The 18958-nt window shown below is 47.0% G+C and overlaps 1 protein-coding gene across 2 annotated transcripts in view; it reads right to left on the bottom strand.

Moving 5' to 3' along the window:
* Positions 1-18958, bottom strand: part of NSUN7 (NOP2/Sun RNA methyltransferase family member 7) — a 972952-nt gene that overhangs the window by 534204 nt on the left and 419790 nt on the right. For both annotated transcript variants that reach the window (XM_078678273.1, XM_078678274.1), the window contains one exon: positions 4375-4527. In XM_078678273.1, coding sequence (XP_078534399.1) covers positions 4375-4527 — 153 coding nt within the window. The remainder of the gene's footprint in view (positions 1-4374; positions 4528-18958) is intronic.

The following is an 18958-nucleotide window of genomic DNA, read 5'->3' on the forward strand; positions in this document are numbered from 1 at the left end:
GAGCCGGTTTTGCAGCTTAGCTGCAAAATCGGCCCTGTAACAAAATCGACCGAAAAGCGGCCCTGGCAAAGCGCTCGTTCCCCCGAGGGGGGTTGGCCGAGCACTTTGCCAGGGCCGGTTTTGGCTCCCAGTCCGGCCCTGAATGCTATAGGTCTTGCATTTGCGAGAGTTTGAGCTACTGGCATAGTAAATAACAATGCATTTTATTTATGTGTTTTGAAAACCTGCAAGCGGTAGGTAACCAAGTGCTTTGTTCTTATAGTCCTAGCTTACAAGAAGCATGGCTGCCAGTAAAAGAGGTGCAGTTACTGCCAGCCTTGCTTATTGCAAGCAACGACTATAAGTACAACGTGAGTGTTTATGCACCGGCTGCAGGTGTTCAAAACAAATAAATAAAATGATTTGTCATTTACCATGCCAATAGCCCAAACCTTCGCAAATGCAAGTTCTATTGCATTGCAAATGCTAGTCTGACATTCTCTTCCATAGATCTCTTTGTACTGGGTCCATAGGGAGGAAAGACACAGTCACAATGGGTGATCGATCTTTCCTGTTGGCTTGGTCATTCCCCTTCACTTCCATTCTCCTGAGGCCTTCAAGCTTCTCTCACAGCCTGATATTTTAATGGTGAGAGTTTTTAACAAGAATTGCACTCTTTGATAGAGAAAAAGGGGAAAATGGCTAGAAAATTTCAGTTAGTGGGAATAATCCTTTCGAAGAAGATAATAGCTATAAGGTGGCAAAGTGTGAGGCTGCCATAAGTAGATAAGGAAATACTCATGAAGCGGACACAGTGGCACAGAAAACTAGCAGACTTCATGACATAGGCTGAGCTGGCTAGGCTACTCAATGACCCTGCGGATGGTAGACCTTTATGAGTCTCTATTAATCAGTCCGGGGTGACTCAGGAATAGCGAAAGGGGTGGACTGAGATGAGATGGGATTTGTGGGGTTTAAGTTGTGGTGAGTTGTTTTAATTAATGGGAGTATGGATGAGGGCAGCATGATTTGTGTGATATAAAGAAATTATTTAAATCACAACAGCACTTCCCATTTATTGACTGCTAAAGAAATATTTAACATGTTGATAGGATGGAATACAGCTGTGACATAATGGGGGCAAGGGTGTGTCGGTAGATGGGTACAGTGTGCATTATTCCGTATTTGTTTGTGGTTAGCTGTGATTTGTTATGTAAAGACAGAGTTGCTATTACCATGTCCAATGGGTCAGATTTAATTGAACTAACATGGATATGTTATGTCATACATAATCTGAAAAGACTAAAGACTATTTTTTTTTTAAATAGTCCACCCATCGCTTGTCAATGCTAAACTTTACACTTTTCTTTATCAGTATGCCAACTCCCAATGAACTTCTAATTAAAACAAAGATCACAAAGTGTATGTAGTGATAACAGTCTATGAATTGACATTCATTGGCTAGGAAATGTGCTTTATTAATGAGCAGCAGATAATTTTCATCATCAAGACCAATTGCATGAGAATTCTTGTTCTGACTTTATTACTGATGTCTTTAAAGTTCCAAGTCATATGTTTTTTAGGGTCCAACCTCAATAAGCGAAAACCACCTGGTTTAGTATAACCATATAAAGGCATATACCATCAAGGTTAACCCCCATAACAATTGCATGCTTTCGTACCCGGCTAATGGAAAATACTAATAGTGTTAACTTCTCAGAGTAGGTTAGAGTCTCTGGCCATCAGTGGTTTTTTGGCCGATTTAGAGGCTTTGCAGTTGACCCAGCTTATTTCTCAGCCTACACACGTGGCCGGCCACACCCTTGATCCGTTTTTTACCACTCTCTCTGATGTTCGGATTGTGGCGGTTGATCCTGTGATATGGTCTGACCACTATCTGGTGTCTGCTTGGCTTCCCCTCCCTGCTAATCCTACTATACCGCCTCCTTTGCGGATACCCCGGCGTCACTGGAACAAACTTAGGTTAGAGGACCTTCACCGTATTTTGGGTGCTGAGCCATTAGGTCCCCTGCTGAATGCCACCTCGGGCTATGACCGGTTCTGTAACTGGATTACCAGGGCGCTGGACGCCCTGGTACCCATCATCTCCAGCAAATCCAGTCCTCGGCAGGCTAGCCCTTGGTATGACAGCGCGCTGCGTGCAATGAAGTCCTCTTGCAGACGGGCGGAAAGGGTGTGGCGTAAGTCGTACGATGCCGACAAGAAATCCATCTACCTGGCCTTAGTTAAGCTTTACCATCGAGCTATATGCAGGGCCCGGGCGGCGTTTTACGCAGCCGAATTTCGAAATAGCCTTAACCCGACTAAAACCATCTTTAAGACCATAAAAGACTTAATGGCAAAGAGAGTTCCCCCACAGTTGGACAGTTCCACTGCCCACTGTGAAGCCCTAGCCACCTTCTTTTTGGATAAAGTCAGGAAGATCTATCTGGCGTTTCCAAGCACATTGTCTCCTGTGATTCCCTGGAGCGGCTCTAGCAGCTGTCCATCGCTGCACTCCCTTCCTACCATCTCCAATGAGGAGTTCGCAAAGTGGGCCCTGCGAGTCAAGTCTGGATCGCCTGCAGACCCGGTAAGATCTGCTCTCTTCAGGGACGTTGCTTTTCAGGGCCGCACAGCAGTGTGCTCCCTGATTAACCTCTCCCTAACCTCTGGCCTGGTCCCTGCCAAATGGAAGCAAGCGGTGGTTTCCCCGATCCTAAAAAAACCATCTTTGGATCCATCGAGACCTGAAAACTACCGCCCTATATCTTTGCTCCCTTGGCCGGCCAAGGTTATGGAGGCCCATGTAAATCGGGCCCTCACGGAGCATATGACCCTTGTGAATGTCCTGGATCCCACGCAGAATGGGTTTCGTGCTGGCCACAGCACCGAGACGGCCCTTCTGGCAATGGTTGAGCATTTGCGAAGTGTGCTCGATGCAGGTCAAACGGCAGCGCTTATTTTACTAGACCTGAGCGCTGCCTTTGACACTGTCTCCCATCGCATCTTGCTACACCGCCTGCAGGACATTGGCATTTGTGGTTCAGCTCTGCAGTGGTTCCGCTCCTTCCTCAGTGATCGCTCCTTCTGCGTTGCCACCCCTCCTTTTCAGTCCAAGTACCATCCTTTGGACCTGGGGGTCCCTCAGGGCTCCTCGCTGAGTCCCACGCTTTTTAATCTGTACGTGCAGCCGCTGGCTGAGGTCGTCAGGCAATGGGGCCTTACCATGGTCTCCTATGCTGACGACACTCAGTTGGCGGTTACGATCAGCGGGGATGCCAAGCAGGATGCCCTCAGGTTCCGAAGTGGACTGAGAGAGGTGGCCAGCTGGATGAATAACAACTGTCTCCAGCTGAACGCGTCAAAAACAGAGGTGATGATCGTTGGAAGGGAAGCGGACCACTGGGGGGACGAATGGTGGCCTCCAGAGCTGGGATCAGCGCCGGCCCCTGTCCTGGAACTCAGGAATCTCGGAGTATGGCTTGACCACACGCTAAGCTTTGTGACTCATACAAAGAGAGTGGCGGCCTGCTGTTTTGGAGTACTACGCGGGCTAAGACCCCTGCTGCGATTCTTCGATGCTCCTACAAGACAGCTGGTCATTCAAGCAATGATCATCTCGCGGTTGGATTACGCCAGTTCTCTCCTTTTAGGAGCGAACCAAGCCGAGATTCTCCGTTTACAACGAGTCCAGAACGCGGCGGCTAGGGCGGTGGTTGGTCTGCCTCGAACCTGCCCCACCTCTAACACCCTGCGGTCCTTGCACTGGCTCCCGATATGCAAGCGTATCCAATTCAAGGCTCTCTGCCTGGTTTTTAAAATTCTGAGAGAGTTGGCACCCGGAATACTGAATACACTGATCTCTCCCTATGTTCCTACCCGCTCACTACGATCCCTTGGACAGTCCTTGGTGGTCGTCCCCCGCTTCAGACTTAGTCGGATGGGGGGTCGCTCCTTCCGCGTGAAAGCCGCAACCCTCTGGAATGCGCTCCCCTTGGAAATCCGCCTTTCGAATGACCTAATGTCTTTCCGTAGGGCCCTGAAAACCTTCCTGTTTTAATTGTTTCTAGCTTTTACTGTTTGCTTTTTGTTACCGGACCTAGTGTTGTGTTGTGTTTACCTTTCCCTGCGCCAGGACGCTCCTTTGCTGGAGCAGCTGTGCGCATTAAAATGCAACTAACATAACATAACAACAGAGTAACTGACTTATGGGAACTATAGTGGAAATGAATATGCCATCTGGACTAAATTTCACATTTTCCCACCTTAACCTGCATACAACACATAATTTCTGATATTCTGGACACATACAGTCTATAAATTATAAATAAATGTGAAAATATTGATTTTTCAACATAGGTGTAAATAAAACCAACAATTTTTTTAGATTACCTGATTTTTGCGGTGTTAACCCAGGCATACAAGGGTATAGTGAAGGCTCTCCGTTCTTGACTCCGCACAATTTCAGGTAGAATGTAGTCAATCGTAAGAGCATCATATTTGATTCGACATCTTGCAAGAGCAGCTGCCAATTTTGTTTTATAGCTATGAATATAAAGATTGTTTTTCGGTCACTTAAAGTCCTTGCATTATACATTAAGGAATGCCTCTATGCATTTGATCAGCACTGCAAAATAAATGTGTTTTGTAACAAAGCTTATTAACGAGTATTAATTTTTTAATGATAACACATAGCAACTTTTAAACCTCCCTTACTGTCTACTTTTTATTTCCCCCTTATGCCCTACAAAATTAATAGGAAAAGGCATAATTCACAAATCCTAACGGTTTAAAATAGGAATGTTGGCCTTCTAGGCTTGCTTATACATTTGGAGGAAAAATCGGACTTTTTAAGGATTCGCATACGATTGGTATGCAGCCTAAACAGTGCAAAAGCCTCCGTACCACACGTCCAGTGGTCTCGAAACATCACATCCATCTTGTATTTTAAAAATAAGCATAATGTGCGAGACAGAGGTTACGGGACAAACCTTCCCTGCTCCGTTTTAGACATGTAAAAAACTGTAGCTCAAACTAAGACATGTATGGTACCTACTGCAACATAAGTAAATATATAAATAAATTATTAAGGCAAGCCACAGAAGCCAAACACAGCCTCTTTTCCAGGATGCATTGAATTCATGAGTTCCCTGTTGGGAATATTCCTAGAACCTAAATGATTCCAGGTGTACCCTAGAAAATCTATAACTAGAATATTTCAATGTGTAACATTCGTTCATGTGAAATTTCCAGCAGATGGATACTTCTGCATGTGTAAATGTGAAGCATATGTAAGTATGCACATATACATGTTTTACTCTGTGAAGAACAATTATTCCCTGGGAAGAAACTCCCCTCAAGTTTCATGCTAGATAAGAGGGTGTAACATTCACATTCCCATCTTGGAAACACTATGTGTATTTCCATTCAATTCTTTATAAAAATTCACAACTTTACGTCGCCATTCAATAAAATATTAAAACAAATATCCACTTACTAGATCATATATAACACTATTTATTTTCCTAATTCATCTATTTTTCTCCATATCATACTATATTAATAGATCTCGTTCAAGACCGGTCCCAATCCACACATTTCTGGATCATTACTACATTGGGATCCCAGCACTGGTTTTGTTAGGTTTACACAGTTGAGAAGTAGGTTATAGGCTACCCCTTCGATACATTTTACTGCTGAGGCCAGATCCTCTATATGATGCAGAAATAGTGCAACCAGTTGATGTACCGTAGCTATACACAACCCTAACTATAATTATTCCAAATTGGGCTCGAAGGATAATAAAAATGATAAGATTCTTTATATTGATGGATAGCCCTGTAATGTCAATCACTGTTGAAATAATACTAATGCTAGAGATCTGTCAATTATGGAACTGCTGGGAAAGTGATAAATGTGATGTTACAGATGTATTAATCCTGACTGCTGCATATGATAAATGCCAATCAAAATTTGTTTAAAAAAATGATACTATATTAATATGAACATTTGCAAAATAAAAAAAACGATTTAGTTACTGGGTAACAACATAAGCTTATCAATATCATTGTAGTCACTGTGCGAATAGACTAAGGGCCAGATGTAGGTCGCCAAATACCGGTCGGCCGTTACCAACCGGTATTTGGAATTTGATATGTAGGTGCCTGAATTGTACCGATATGGTAAATTTACCGATTCGGTAAAATACCGAATCGGTAAAGTTACCGAATCGGTAAATCCAGATGTAGGTGGCACTTTAAACAGTGCCACAGGCCATTACCGATTCATAATTTACCACCAAATTATATTTGGTGGTAAATTATGAATTTCTGTGTACATGCCCTAAGGGCATGTATGTGTGTCACATTGCACACAAGCCAGAATCTGGGGTGCAACAGGGTGTCAAAGTGACACCCTGTCCCCCTTGTAAAATCGGTAATTTTACCGAATGGGTATTTACCGATTCGGTAATTGCCATGGATTCCAATGGGCCTCAAGGCCCATAGGAATCAATGGCAATTACCAAATCTGTAAATAATTAATTACCGATTCAGTAATTCAATCGGTAAAAATACCTACATCCCGATTGCCAGTTCTTAAATACCGAATCGGTATTTAAGAATCGGTAATCTGGCATTACCTACATCTGGCCCTGTGTCTTTTCCGTACAAACAGAGCAGAGGCATGATTACCATTAAGTGTGAAGGAAGAATACGATGTGATTATGATGTAGATGCACAAAGAAAGAGAAAGTGCTTGTTCTTGAGACTTTTTTTTAACTCAATATCTTTTTTATTAAATGTTCACAAAGTAATACAACAACATATCAAACGAATACAAAGAGCGGATGTCGTGGCCAGGGTTAAAAGTAAAAGTAAAGTCCACATTTGTAAAGCTCACAATCACCCGTAAGGGTCTCTAGGCGCTGGGGGCCGTCGGGAAGATTAAGCGAGCTATTGCCCAGAGTCACATGGTGCTGGGCTAACCTGCCGCCGGAGCCGGGGATCGAACCGTGGTCCCCAGATTCCAGCGTCAGTCACCCTGGCCGCGGCGCCACACCTCTTCGGGTTGGCAAGTCATGCAGAATATAAACAATAGCACAAGAGAAAAATGGTAGTGAGGTCCATGGAATGAGTAAAGGTTATGTGCAGCAGCGATCAATGCCAAAGGATGTTATTCGTTATCATTAGGCATGTCATGAGATGGAGTGAGGCGATGCCAAGCTGCTACTGCTCCATCCATATAGGAGGGGGAAGAAGGGCTGGTGTATTTTTACCCTGGGCCTACGCAAAAAGGCGGGGATCCCACTGGGAAAAAGGAGAAGAGAGTGGGAGGGGTCCTATGCCATTATTCCCTGGGGAGAAAAAAGGGGGTCCAGTTTGGACAACGTAGGAAGATTTAAAGGGAAAAGGGGAAGAGGGCGACAAAACTTGTTCAGTAGGTCTCCATCAGGATGCAGGGAAGGCTGTGTTGGTGGATGGATAAGGAAGGCAGCATGAGGGGAGGTCTGCCCTAGAGGCAATAGCACTCTCCTCGGTTTGGATCAACAGTAAGGGCAGGTGTGTAGCAACACCTTTCCCTATTGCCTAGTCAAACAGGTGAAGGGCAAGGGGATTGGATGGCTGAATGCTTAGGTATTCTAGCAAACGCATATAAGTGCTAAGGGGCTGCCAGAGGCTTATTAATTCTTTGTCTGAGCAGGATCTCTTGGGCGAGCAGCGGGGAACTTCCAGCCTAGCGCTACAAGCTGCTTCCCTGCACCTGAGATATCTTGTGTCAGGCACCAGTCCACGTGTCATTGCTTCAAGAGCCATTATACGCAGGCCTAGAATAACCGTGCAGTAGTCTGCCGTAATTGGGTAGCCCAGAGTGCTTTTTATGTGGCTCAGGATTTCTCTCCAAAACAGTGCAATGGGTGGGCATGTCCACCATATGAGTTGGCTTCCAATGTATTGGGAGGGTGTAGTGCCTAATGACACAATTGGGAATATTGGTGTCTTGAGGAGTTAGGGAGTTGGAATTCAGTTTTACATTGCTCAAAGGATTTAACAGCTGTCCCCTGAAAGAGGTCTTGCAATATTCTGCATTTGCCATTGACCCAGGCCGGGAATGAGTCCCGGGGGAGCGCAGGTATAAAGTAGGGTTTGCACTCAATGTGGGTGTTTGGGAAGGGAACGTGATTAGGTCTCTTCTTATTACAAGGCTATCCCATATTTCCAAGACTGTTTGATTCAGGGTAGAGATGTAAGTGCTTCGGGCGTAGGTTTTTTGGAAGCCAAGCCAGATCCCATAGCAGTCTGCAGGCCACCGCCCTGTCTAAGTGTAGCCAGTGTTTCTTGCTTTCTCTAACTACCCATTGCAAGATGAAGCAGAGGTGAACAGCCCTGTAGAAGTCCTGCAGGTTAAGACATGCTAGGCAGCCTCGATTCATAGGGAGCATGAGTAAGGCATTGGATATGCAGTGTGTTTTCCCTTTCCAGATAAAAGAGCTTATGTCTCCTTGTATTTTTTAATGTCCGCTGCTGAAATAGGTGTGGGGTGGGACTGGAACAAGTAGAGGAGTCTGTTATGTTATGATGCATTTATAGTGCGCACAGATACTCAAGAGTGTCCCGGCACGGAGTGCTATTGTCGGAAGCAGAGGAGGCTATGCATACCTAGGCTTAATCAAAGACAGGGTTTTGAGATGCTTCTTGGGGAGACGCTTCGCATCGCCGTTGCTGTGCTGTGGAGGCTAACAGGCGTACTCCAAGGACCAGGACGCACTGGGGCACGCACCTGACATCACGCCCCTCCCCCTTGCAACCGGGGGCTTGTTAAACTCCTCGCGTCTTCCGCTCAGCGGAGACGCTTCGCATCGCCGTTGCTGTGCTGTGGGGGCTAACAGGCGGACTCCAAGGACCAGGACGCTCTGGGGCATGCACCTGACATCACACCGCTCCCCCTTGCAACCGGGGGCTTCTTAAACTCCTCGCGTTTGCATCGTCGTTGCTGTGCTGTGGGGGCTAACAGGCGGACTCCAAGGACCAGGACGCTCTGGGGCACGCACCTGACATCACGCCTCTCCCCCCCGTAACCGGAAGGTGTATAACGACCAGCCCCCCGCCACGCGGGACGCGCGCGGCCGGGCAAAGGGCGAGCTGTCGGTGGCCGTCAGGGGCCGAAGGAGGCCGGGCTGGGCCACCTCATTTGGCAGTCCAACGCTGATACTGATGGGACATTGAGCACAGTGGTAATCAATTATATTTTATAGTAATCATTCGGTCAGTATTCACTTTTTTCTGTTTTTTGTTTTTTTTTAACTGGGACAACTCTAATATAACGACCCTCAGTAGGTTTTTTTATGTACTTTTATTATTCACAAAAGTTTTAATTTAGCCATTTTATATATATCCACTAGTATCTGTATTATTGGTGAGTACCTTTATGACGAGAACAATGGGTAAGAGCAATTCACCCACCACTCGCCCTAACACACGCCAAAAGGCTGCTCTTACTACCCAACTTCCCAGTTTAACAGCAATTGAAAAAATGCTCCAAAAGACCATAGGGGTAGTAGCCACGGCCATAGAAAACACAGAAAGACGGCTCTCACTGACAACTGCCATACCCCACCCTACGCTAACTGCCACACCTCTTCCCACGACACCTGCAGATGTTTCCTTATTAACAGTCAATTCCCCTGACTCGCTGCTTGCGTCCTCCTTTGCGGAGCTTCCATGCGCACAGATCGAGATAGTAGTCAGTCCTCGCACCAATCCACTCTTCTACGTGGGTTCTCGGGTGGCCAACAAGATACCCAAACATTGCCCAAAAAAAGAAGAAGTCCAGACTACAAAAGAAAACTGCTAGGAGAGATACATCCGCTTCGGATGCTTATCAGGCTGACGCGGGGCCTCCTTTCCCCACCCTTGCTCCTCCGCTGTGGGCTACTCACTTAATAATTGACTTGCAAGAACATATGGAACAACTTGTTAAATCTCAGTTAAAAATCGTAATGAGTAAAATTGACAAAGTTGTTTCCATGTTAAATAACAAGAGCACTATAAACCCACAGCTATCCCCACCAACTAGGAATATCCCCCAGATTCCAGCTGTTGACAACACTAAACATCCTTCTCAAGGCCTAGGTCGAGGTGTAGAGCTGCGTCCAGATAATTGGGTGCAAGGGCCGGACCAACCGACATTGACCATCTGCCCCACTGTTTTCACTCCCCCTTGCCCCGTTATTCCACCAAGTAGACACACAAATAGTGTAAGTCCTGGCCCTAGTAAATCATTTCCAACCTCAGCAGGGTTCGATAAACAGATGTTAAATCAGGGGTTGGTAACACAGAAGCCTTCCACTACATCTTCCATTAAAGTCACCAGACAACCACTACCCAGTATCCAACTCCCACCTGAGGCCTCTCCGTATGTGGTGGTTTTAGCTGGAGTACCACAGCTGTCAGGAGAGCGAGGAGAAACGTTTCCCGAGTTAAAAAATAAGATCATATTCTGGTTGAATAAATGTAGACCACAATCGAACTCAGGTCAAGGGGAAATCCTATTTGCCAGAAGAGTTAATTGGATTGGGAGTAAACCTAAGGACAGGGGAGGGGACTGTGTGATCATCAATTTTTGAGATCCTTGTGTGGTCAACCACATCCTGGATTGGGTTGGCCCCCGACAACAGGGCCCTATCATTCCCCTTCCCCTAGGGTATTTCTATCCACAGGCAAGGTTCCCCGGGGTATACGGCTTATCGTCGGTTCATAAGAGTGGTGAGACATCGGAATACAATATCCCGGTGGAGAACAGATTCAGTCCACTGAATAATGTAGACTGACTAACTTTCCTACCCTGGCACTCGGATATAGACTCTAATCCAGTTGGGTGGCAGGTGGCATTAGAAGGTGTGAGGCAAGCTGGGGAGCATCTCGAGATCGTCGGTGGGGCCCCTCAGGCGGACTCATGGATGCTCCTACCCACTGTAAATTCTAAGCTGCGCCCTCAAGGGGAGGGGTCCGGGATGGATAATAGAGAAGGTATCCCCTGTATTAGTAGTTCACCACTGATTATAGTTGATCCTGTAAGGCAACACCCTTGTATTTCACTAATAGGGTCTTGGAATGTAGCAGGGCTGAGTGCTAAGTTATCAGACCCAGAATGGGGGGAACTGGTGGATCGCTATGATGTGTGTCTGTTCCAAGAGACCTGGATGACTATTGCCCCCTCTAGGGTGGGTTTTGCAACCTATCATTTACCAGCTCTACAGGGTGCAAGGGGTAGGCCATCAGGGGGACTGTGTATATGGGTGGCCACTCACTTGGGGTGTTCTGTGAAAGCGATTGATTTGCCTTCCCCGGATATCCTGGGCATTGCCCTTAAATTACTAGACGGCACGTCAATGGCGATATTTAACATCTATCAGCGCCCTTGTTCTCTATCGAAGCGGTCGCCTCTGATTGACGCCCTTGATGAACTTCCGTCAGTACACTCCTCTCTCAAATATAAAATACTGGGAGGTGACTTTAATTGCCATTTCGAACCTTTGGCAGGTATACCGTCTGTGACCGCAGAGGAGGATGCTATCTGGCATATTCAGGAGTGTTCTGTATACCCAGTTAAGCGTCTGACCCCACTGGCATTACAGATTAACAAGCTTCTAGTCTCTCACTCTCTTAGAGCCTGTAATGGCAGGATTGCTCCCGATGTTCCTGGGAAGTTCACCTTTAATAGACTGGGGAAAACCACAACCATTGATTACATCATGGTTAATGTCGAATTTTGGTTACAAATTAAGTCATTTAGTGTAATCGATAGGGTGGACAGCGATCACAATCTCCCAACCCTGGAACTAAATTTCGCATTGGGTAGTCAATCGGGAGCGAGGGAGTGTGATTTACAGAGTAACCCTAACTTAATTGCAGCGACAGGAGGCAGACGTATTAAGTGGGCCAAGTTTGTGCTAGCGCCGGATAAAATAGCGGAGCTCTATCAACAAGTTGCCTCCTCCTTAGCTGAGGCTTTTAATCTTCCGGCCATAAATGAGCCTTCTAATTTTCGGGCGCATGAGCTTATCCACAACAACTTAATCACCTCCCTAGCAGACTACTTTTACACACCAGCCAATGGGAGGGCACGGTTTAAAATGCAGGAGCAGTGGTTCAATAAATCCTGTAGGGAGGCGAAATGCGGCTCAGTCGAGAGCTTAAGAGGGGCCAGACTCAATTATAAAAGGATTATTGCAGAGTCTAAGTCGGACTGGTAGGCCCGTAGATGGGAAGACATCAAGGACGCTCTGGATACACACAATTATAGGGCATTTTGGAACCTGGACAGATCTGGCTCGTGCTATAACACCAAATCTGAGTGAAGAGGTATGGATAGCGCATCTCAAGCACCTTTTCGCTCATACTAGTACTCTGCCTCCAGCAGTTTCCTTGAACCCGGATTACTATCCAGTTAATCTGAGGGAAACTCAGGAGGCCCTCAAAAATTTGGCGAGTGAAAAGGCCCCGGGTTTGGATCGTATACCGGGCGATCTGTTTCTGAGCGAACAAAAGGTTTGGGTCCCCTATCTCTGTCTTTATTTCAACGCCATCCTTTGTGGTATGGAAATTCCTCCAACTTGGTTGGGGGCTGAGATTATCCCCATCCACAAAAAGGCCTCCCCACTGGACCCGGTCAACTACCGCCCCATTAGTCTCATAGACGTCTTGCAGAAATTAATGGCCCGGATTTTACTATCTAGGTTGCAATGTTGGATGGACGAACATCACATCCTGACACCCCTACAAGCGGGCTTTCGTGCCAAAGTTTCCACCATCGACCAACTGTTTAGACTACAGATGGTCTACTGGAAGACGGTGACTATGGGGTCTGGTACTCTGTATTTGACCTTTGTAGATCTTCGATCTGCGTTTGACTTGGTCCAGAGGGAGCAGCTATGGGCGGTTTTGTTGGAGATTGGAGTCCCAGCGTACCTGTGCCATCTATTCAAACGGTTACACCAGGGAACGTTTGCAAGAGTTAGGTATGGGAGGATCGGTGGAAAGGGGTGTGAGGCAGGGGTGCGTTAGCCCCCACGCTTTTCTCTCTATTTCTAAATGGTCTGATTAAACATCTTTTGGGCGCGAGGGATTTAGACTCCCCAAGTTTGGCAGCTCGCAAAATCCCAGCCCTGATGTTCGCTGATGACACCCTTTTATTATCTAAATCCCCAGGGGGCATACAGTGAACTCTAGAGGCTTTCTGTGCATTTTGCAGACTAAGAAATTTGGAAATAAATCTCTCCAAAACCAAATTTATGTTTTTTAATTCTAAATTTCCTAACTGCCCCCTCCCTAACATGGATGGCACGGTGCTCGAAAGAGTTTCCACTTTCGAGTATCTAGGGGTAACCTTGAATGACAAGATGGAATGGGGGACCCATATAGCCAAGGCAAACAAGAAGTTGGCTCAAGCCGTTGGAGGCATTTTAAAGGTACACAATGAGTGCTCATCTAAAATCGTGGAACCGCCACTAGAAATTTATAAAGGTCAGGCGAGAGGCGGAGCGCTCTATGGAGTAGAGTTATGGGGTCATGCTAACACCTCTTCATTCTCTACTACTGAGAATAACTTCATTAGAAGACTATTGAGACTCCCACAGAGTATACCATTGATCCCGCTACGCCTTGACCTGGGCCTGGCCCCCTTACTGGAAGTCATCCCTAATCATCCTCTTTTATATTGGAGGAGACTATGGTCTACACCCGAGCTTATTAGTTATCGGGAGGAACTTAGTCACCTATTGACGTGGAGGGGTGTGGGGAAAATCCCCTGGCTAAAGCACGTGAAACAGCTTTGCCAGGCCTTGGGGATGGGTGACCTGTGGACTTCCCCGGAACCCGCGTGTGCCCTGTCCCCTAGGAGAACACTCGTTAAAGAGCTCAACCAATTCCGAATTGACCAGATGATATGTAAACCATCATTGGGTAAGTTGACCAGTTGTTTTCTTGAGGTTACGGATCAGTATCACTTTGAGAGATTCCTGGACGACATTCAACCACCATTGGCAAAGAAATTATACGTCCAATTTAGACATGGGTCTCTCCCAGTGAGGGCTGTAACAAGCAATTGGTCAGTGGCCCAACAAGCACTTAGCCTATGCCCGGGGTGCGAACATGCTGAAGAGACAGATCTGCACGTCCTGCTCTTTTGCTCTTTGTACTCCAAAGCTAGGGCCAAATAGATCTTATCAATATGTAAGTCCAGGGGCTTTAGGGATTATAGGGATGTGTACCGATTGCTAAAATATGATTCTTCTCCTCTGACCGTGTTTGCGTCTTCAAGATTTTTATTTTCTATGTGGTGTACTAGAGGAGCAAAAATTAAAATGTTAACCGCCCCAAATGTTCCAACATCACTCTGCACTTACTAGGGTTTTTTGTAACTTAAATCATGTCTGGCTGCTTTTAATCTTATCTGCTAGTTTTTAAATGTTTTAAATGCTATATATATATTGTTTTGGTATAATGAAAATTGCGTAAATTATGTATATCTTGTATTGTTGCCTACTGCTGGTCAAAATGCTGCCCTATGTAATTTTGTACTTCTGGTTTTATGGATATCAACCGATAATAAAGTTTTCTGACTGACTGACTGGCTTCTTGAACAGCCTAGTATCTTGGATGTTGCGCAGTTCCAGCGGAAGAGAATTCCAAGCTTCAGCTGCCTTAAAAGGTAGGAAGCTGCCCCCCATACCAGTAAGGTGGAAGCGGGGGATGACAGCCAGACGCTGCGCAGCGGAACGCAGGCGCCTTCGAGGAACATAGAAGGCGAAGCGTCTCCTAAGGTAAAGTAGCCCCAATCCGTGTAGAGCTCCATGCGCCAAAGTAAGGGCTTTAAACTGGACACGGCAGGCCACGGGAAGCCAGTGGAGATCCTGTATGTGTTGATTAATGTTTGGTATTCCTGGGATACAGAGCAGAACCCTAGCAGCCGCATTCTGTATTGTTTGCAATTTTGTTATATGGTAGCCAGGCAAGCCAATGTACAAAGCATTGGCATAGTCAAAGCGTGACAGGATTAGAGCACTAGTCACCATTTCCTTAGCTGATCGAGGTAACAGGGGAAATAACTTTCTGAGTGATTTCACCATGCCAAAGCACACTCCCGCAAGTTTCTTTATCTTCATGGAGAACCTGAGGTCTTCACTGAACCTGTTAAGACACTCAACTGAAAGCCGTAACGACGAACACGGACTACGAACCACAAGTTCCATGAGGCCATCCGAGTCGAACTACAATACCCAGAGGACCTAGCGCAGAACACTCGCGGAGGGCGTCACCATAAAGGCAGTCGGGACGCCAGCAGTCAGCGTCGGATATTTTGATTCCTTGCAACGAGACCGCAACGCCGACGCTTCGGAGAAGGTGAGCCCCGTGATTCCTTGAGTTGTCTACGCGAGCGCGAGACGCTGGTGCGGGGAAAGGAGAGCTTGCGAGCAACTCGTCCCTGTCAGCAACGGGGGTTCGTGTTCCGCCACAGTCGTTAACCTGTCAGTCCCCGCTCGAGGGTTATCGAGCGGTTGAGACTTAACCCTTCCATAGACATTGTCAGTCCCCGCTCGAGGGTATTCGAGCGGTTGAGACTTAACCCTTCCATAGACCTTGTCAGTCCCCGCTCGAGGGTTCTCGAACGGTTGAGACTTATCCCTTCATAGACTCTGCCAGTCCCCGCTCGAGGGTTATCGAGTGGAAGGAACTGTCCTGGCTTTACGTTATCCTTTATATCGTTTTGCCCTCCGTTGGAGCGTGTCAGGATTGACACGAGTGCGGAGGACAACACTATTCCACCAATTGCGGCCTATCCCCGCTCGAGGGTTATCGAGCGCGTGGGACCCAGTCCACGACTGCCTTTGCCAGTCCCCGCTCGAGGGTTATCGAGCGTAAGGAACTCTTCTGGCTTTTTCGTTATCCTTTATTTCGTTTTGCCCTCCGTTGGAGCGTGTCAGGTCGGACACGAGTGCGGAGGACGACAACAACCATCTTGTGTATATACTCGAGTGGCTTTGTCGGCCATTACTTAGCACGGTGTCCTCTGTTGGGGAGTGCCAGGACTGGCATTCGTGCAGAGGACGGTTGGAACATCTGCCGTACCCTTAAGCACTATACCTATAATAAATAGCTGATCGCTTACCCCGCTTTGTCTGTTCTCAGTTCTTGATCTGTGGGTGCCAGAGGGTGTGAGGTTACCCGATCCCGAGGCCATCAGGATTACAGAACCAGACCCCCAAGTTCTTAGTAGGGATGCCGACAGAATTTGGCGGGGGGTATTAAGTGGGTCAAAGAGTCTCTCTAAAATGCGGGGGAAAGGATCTGTACAGAAGTACCTCCGTCTTGTCCTCGTTGCACTTCAGCTGTGCCAGTGCATGCCATTTAAAAACATCAGAGAGACAACTTTGCCTGGGGACAGGTAATTTTTCTTCCAGGTGAAGAGGAGCTGGGTATCATCAGCATAGGCAATAATCTTGGCTCACAGCTCCTCTGCTAAGTAAATCAGGGGGCGTAACATAAATATTAAAAAGCAGGGGGCTCAGAGTGGAGCCCTGCGGAACTCCCGTAGTCACCTTTCTAGGGGCCGAGAAGAACAGAGGCTGCCATACCTGCTATGGTTCTGTCCTCTAAGAAGGATTTGAGCCAGTCCAAGGCCCGTCCAGAAACCCGAATACTTGAGAGGCGAGCAAGCAGTTGATGGTGGGGTACCGTGTCAAAGGCGGTAGAGAGGTCCAATAAAATCAGAGCCGCTCTGACACTTGCATCCAAGCATTCCCTTATTGCCTCAGACATTTTGACTAGAGCCGTCTCTGTACTATAGGATGTCCTGAATCCTGATGGAGCTGGATGGAGGGCGCCAGATGCCTCAACAAAGGTGGATAACTGTTTAAAAACTGCTTTCTCACACACCTTCGCCACGGCCGGATGGAAAGATATAGGTCTATAGCTAGCAAGTGTGGCGGGGTCTAGAGAGGACTTTTTTAATAGCTGTAGTAGTTTAGCCTGCTTCCAGTTCAGAGGAACTTTGGCAGTCTGGAGCGATGGATTTATGATGTTATTAACCTAAGGGTTGACTACCTCCACTGCCCTTGTAAGCAGCCTAGCCTGGCCCGGGTGAGTCAGCGAGCCAGATTTAAGCGATTTAAGAATGGACAGTGTGTCAAGCGGGGCAAAGGGTGAGAACCCCGTCAGGGGGGAAACTGGCGGATGGAAACAGAAATGGTCGAACTGGCCAAGTCCCGGGGGAACTTGTCCCCAAACTGTCCTGGATTGCATCAATCCAATATCAATAAAAAAGCGTGATAGCTTCTCACACCATTCGGTGGAGGCAGAAAGGGAAGTACGATCCGCGCTGGGCATTAAAAAACTCTGGACAATGGCAACATTTTCCTTAGAGTTATTTCTGGTCTTGGCAATACGTTCCGCATAGAAGCAACTTTTAGCCTCTGTAATAGCAGCATAATATACCCTCTGGGCCTTCCTTAGTACTGTTTTAGCCAAGGGGCAATATGCCTGTCTCCAACTGCGTTCCAATATGTTACAAGACTGTTTTAATTCCTTAAGCTTGCTGGAATACCAGGGTTTTGAAGAGGCGTTTCTAGCTCGTCTGTTCCAATTGGGCGGGTTAGGAATTCAATTGCCTGGGAGATCCAGTGAGTAAGGCTCACCAGCGCACTATTCAGGTTAGTGGTGGGAGTAGGACGTGTGTCCAACAGTGCCTGGCAAAAGGTAGCCGAATCAATTCTTGTCAAGGGTCAGCCTTGAGGAAACTCCTTAGATAAGGGAGATAGCACAATGGTCCAAGAGAACTGTATCAAGAAATGATCAGACCAGGATACTTGAAGGGGTACCGTAATATATAAAGGGACATTTTAACATACTGGATCTAAAATGTGCCCCCCACTATGGGACGGTGAGTTAATCCATTGAGTAAGTTGCACCATGTTAAATGAATCATATAATTCCCTGGTATTGCTAGCCTCCACACAGTCCAAATGGATATTAAAATCTCCAAGAAGCAGAAAGTTTGAAAAGCAAAGGGCCCTCGGGACAATTACCTCATCTAGGGCTTTCAAAAAGGCTCCTGAGGGGCCGGGCGGTCAGTACACCCGTGTGCCGCCCAGTGTAAAGTGCGGGATATGGTCTGGGAGGGATATTCATTTTGATTATGTTGATGTGACCCAATCAGGAAATGTGGAGTGATTGACTTTTCCGGAGATCCTCTAGGACCTCCATAGTGCGGCCATTTCGCCTGCGGCCACTTGTAAAGGGTATTAGTGATAGTGAGGCTGAGATACTGGACAGAGTGCAGCGACCAATGGAATGGGGCTAGTGGCTGCAATTAAGGGGGGTGGAGCTGTGGAATGGTAAGACTGAGCACCTGTGATTTGGCCATGTTGACTCTGCACCCAGATACTGCCTCAAATGCTTAAAGGGCTTGGACCACTGCTGGAAGGGAGGACTCCAGCTCAGTTAGGGCGAGGAGCGGGTCATTGGCAAATAACAGAACTTTTCTGTCCTGTTCCAAAAGGCGATGCGCATAATGGTCCAGTTTGCCGGAGTCGGATGGCTAGAGGCTCAACAGCTAGGGCAAACAGCCAGGGGGATAGAGGACAGCCCTGTCAAGTGCCTCAGGAGATGAGGAAGGAGCAGGTTGACTGGCCATTGACCCGAATGGTCCATGAAGGAGCCACATGAGAGGCCGTTATTTGCTGGTCATGTTGAGGCATCATCCTATTTTGAGGACGACTCGATGGAAGTTCCAGCTCACCCTGTCAAAGGGCTTTTCGGCATCTAGTGACAGAAGGAGAGCTGGAATGTTATGCCTGTGGACCTTATCGACCTGGTGGGCAAGCTGCTTGAGGTTGTCAGGACCTTGCCTGCGTTTTATAAAGCTGACCTGGTCAGGCTCTATCAAGCTGAGCAGGAGTGCTTCAAGGCAGTTAACCAGC

This window comes from Lissotriton helveticus, chromosome 2_2 (assembly GCF_964261635.1).
Source record: "Lissotriton helveticus chromosome 2_2, aLisHel1.1, whole genome shotgun sequence".
Taxonomy (NCBI): domain Eukaryota; kingdom Metazoa; phylum Chordata; class Amphibia; order Caudata; family Salamandridae; genus Lissotriton; species Lissotriton helveticus.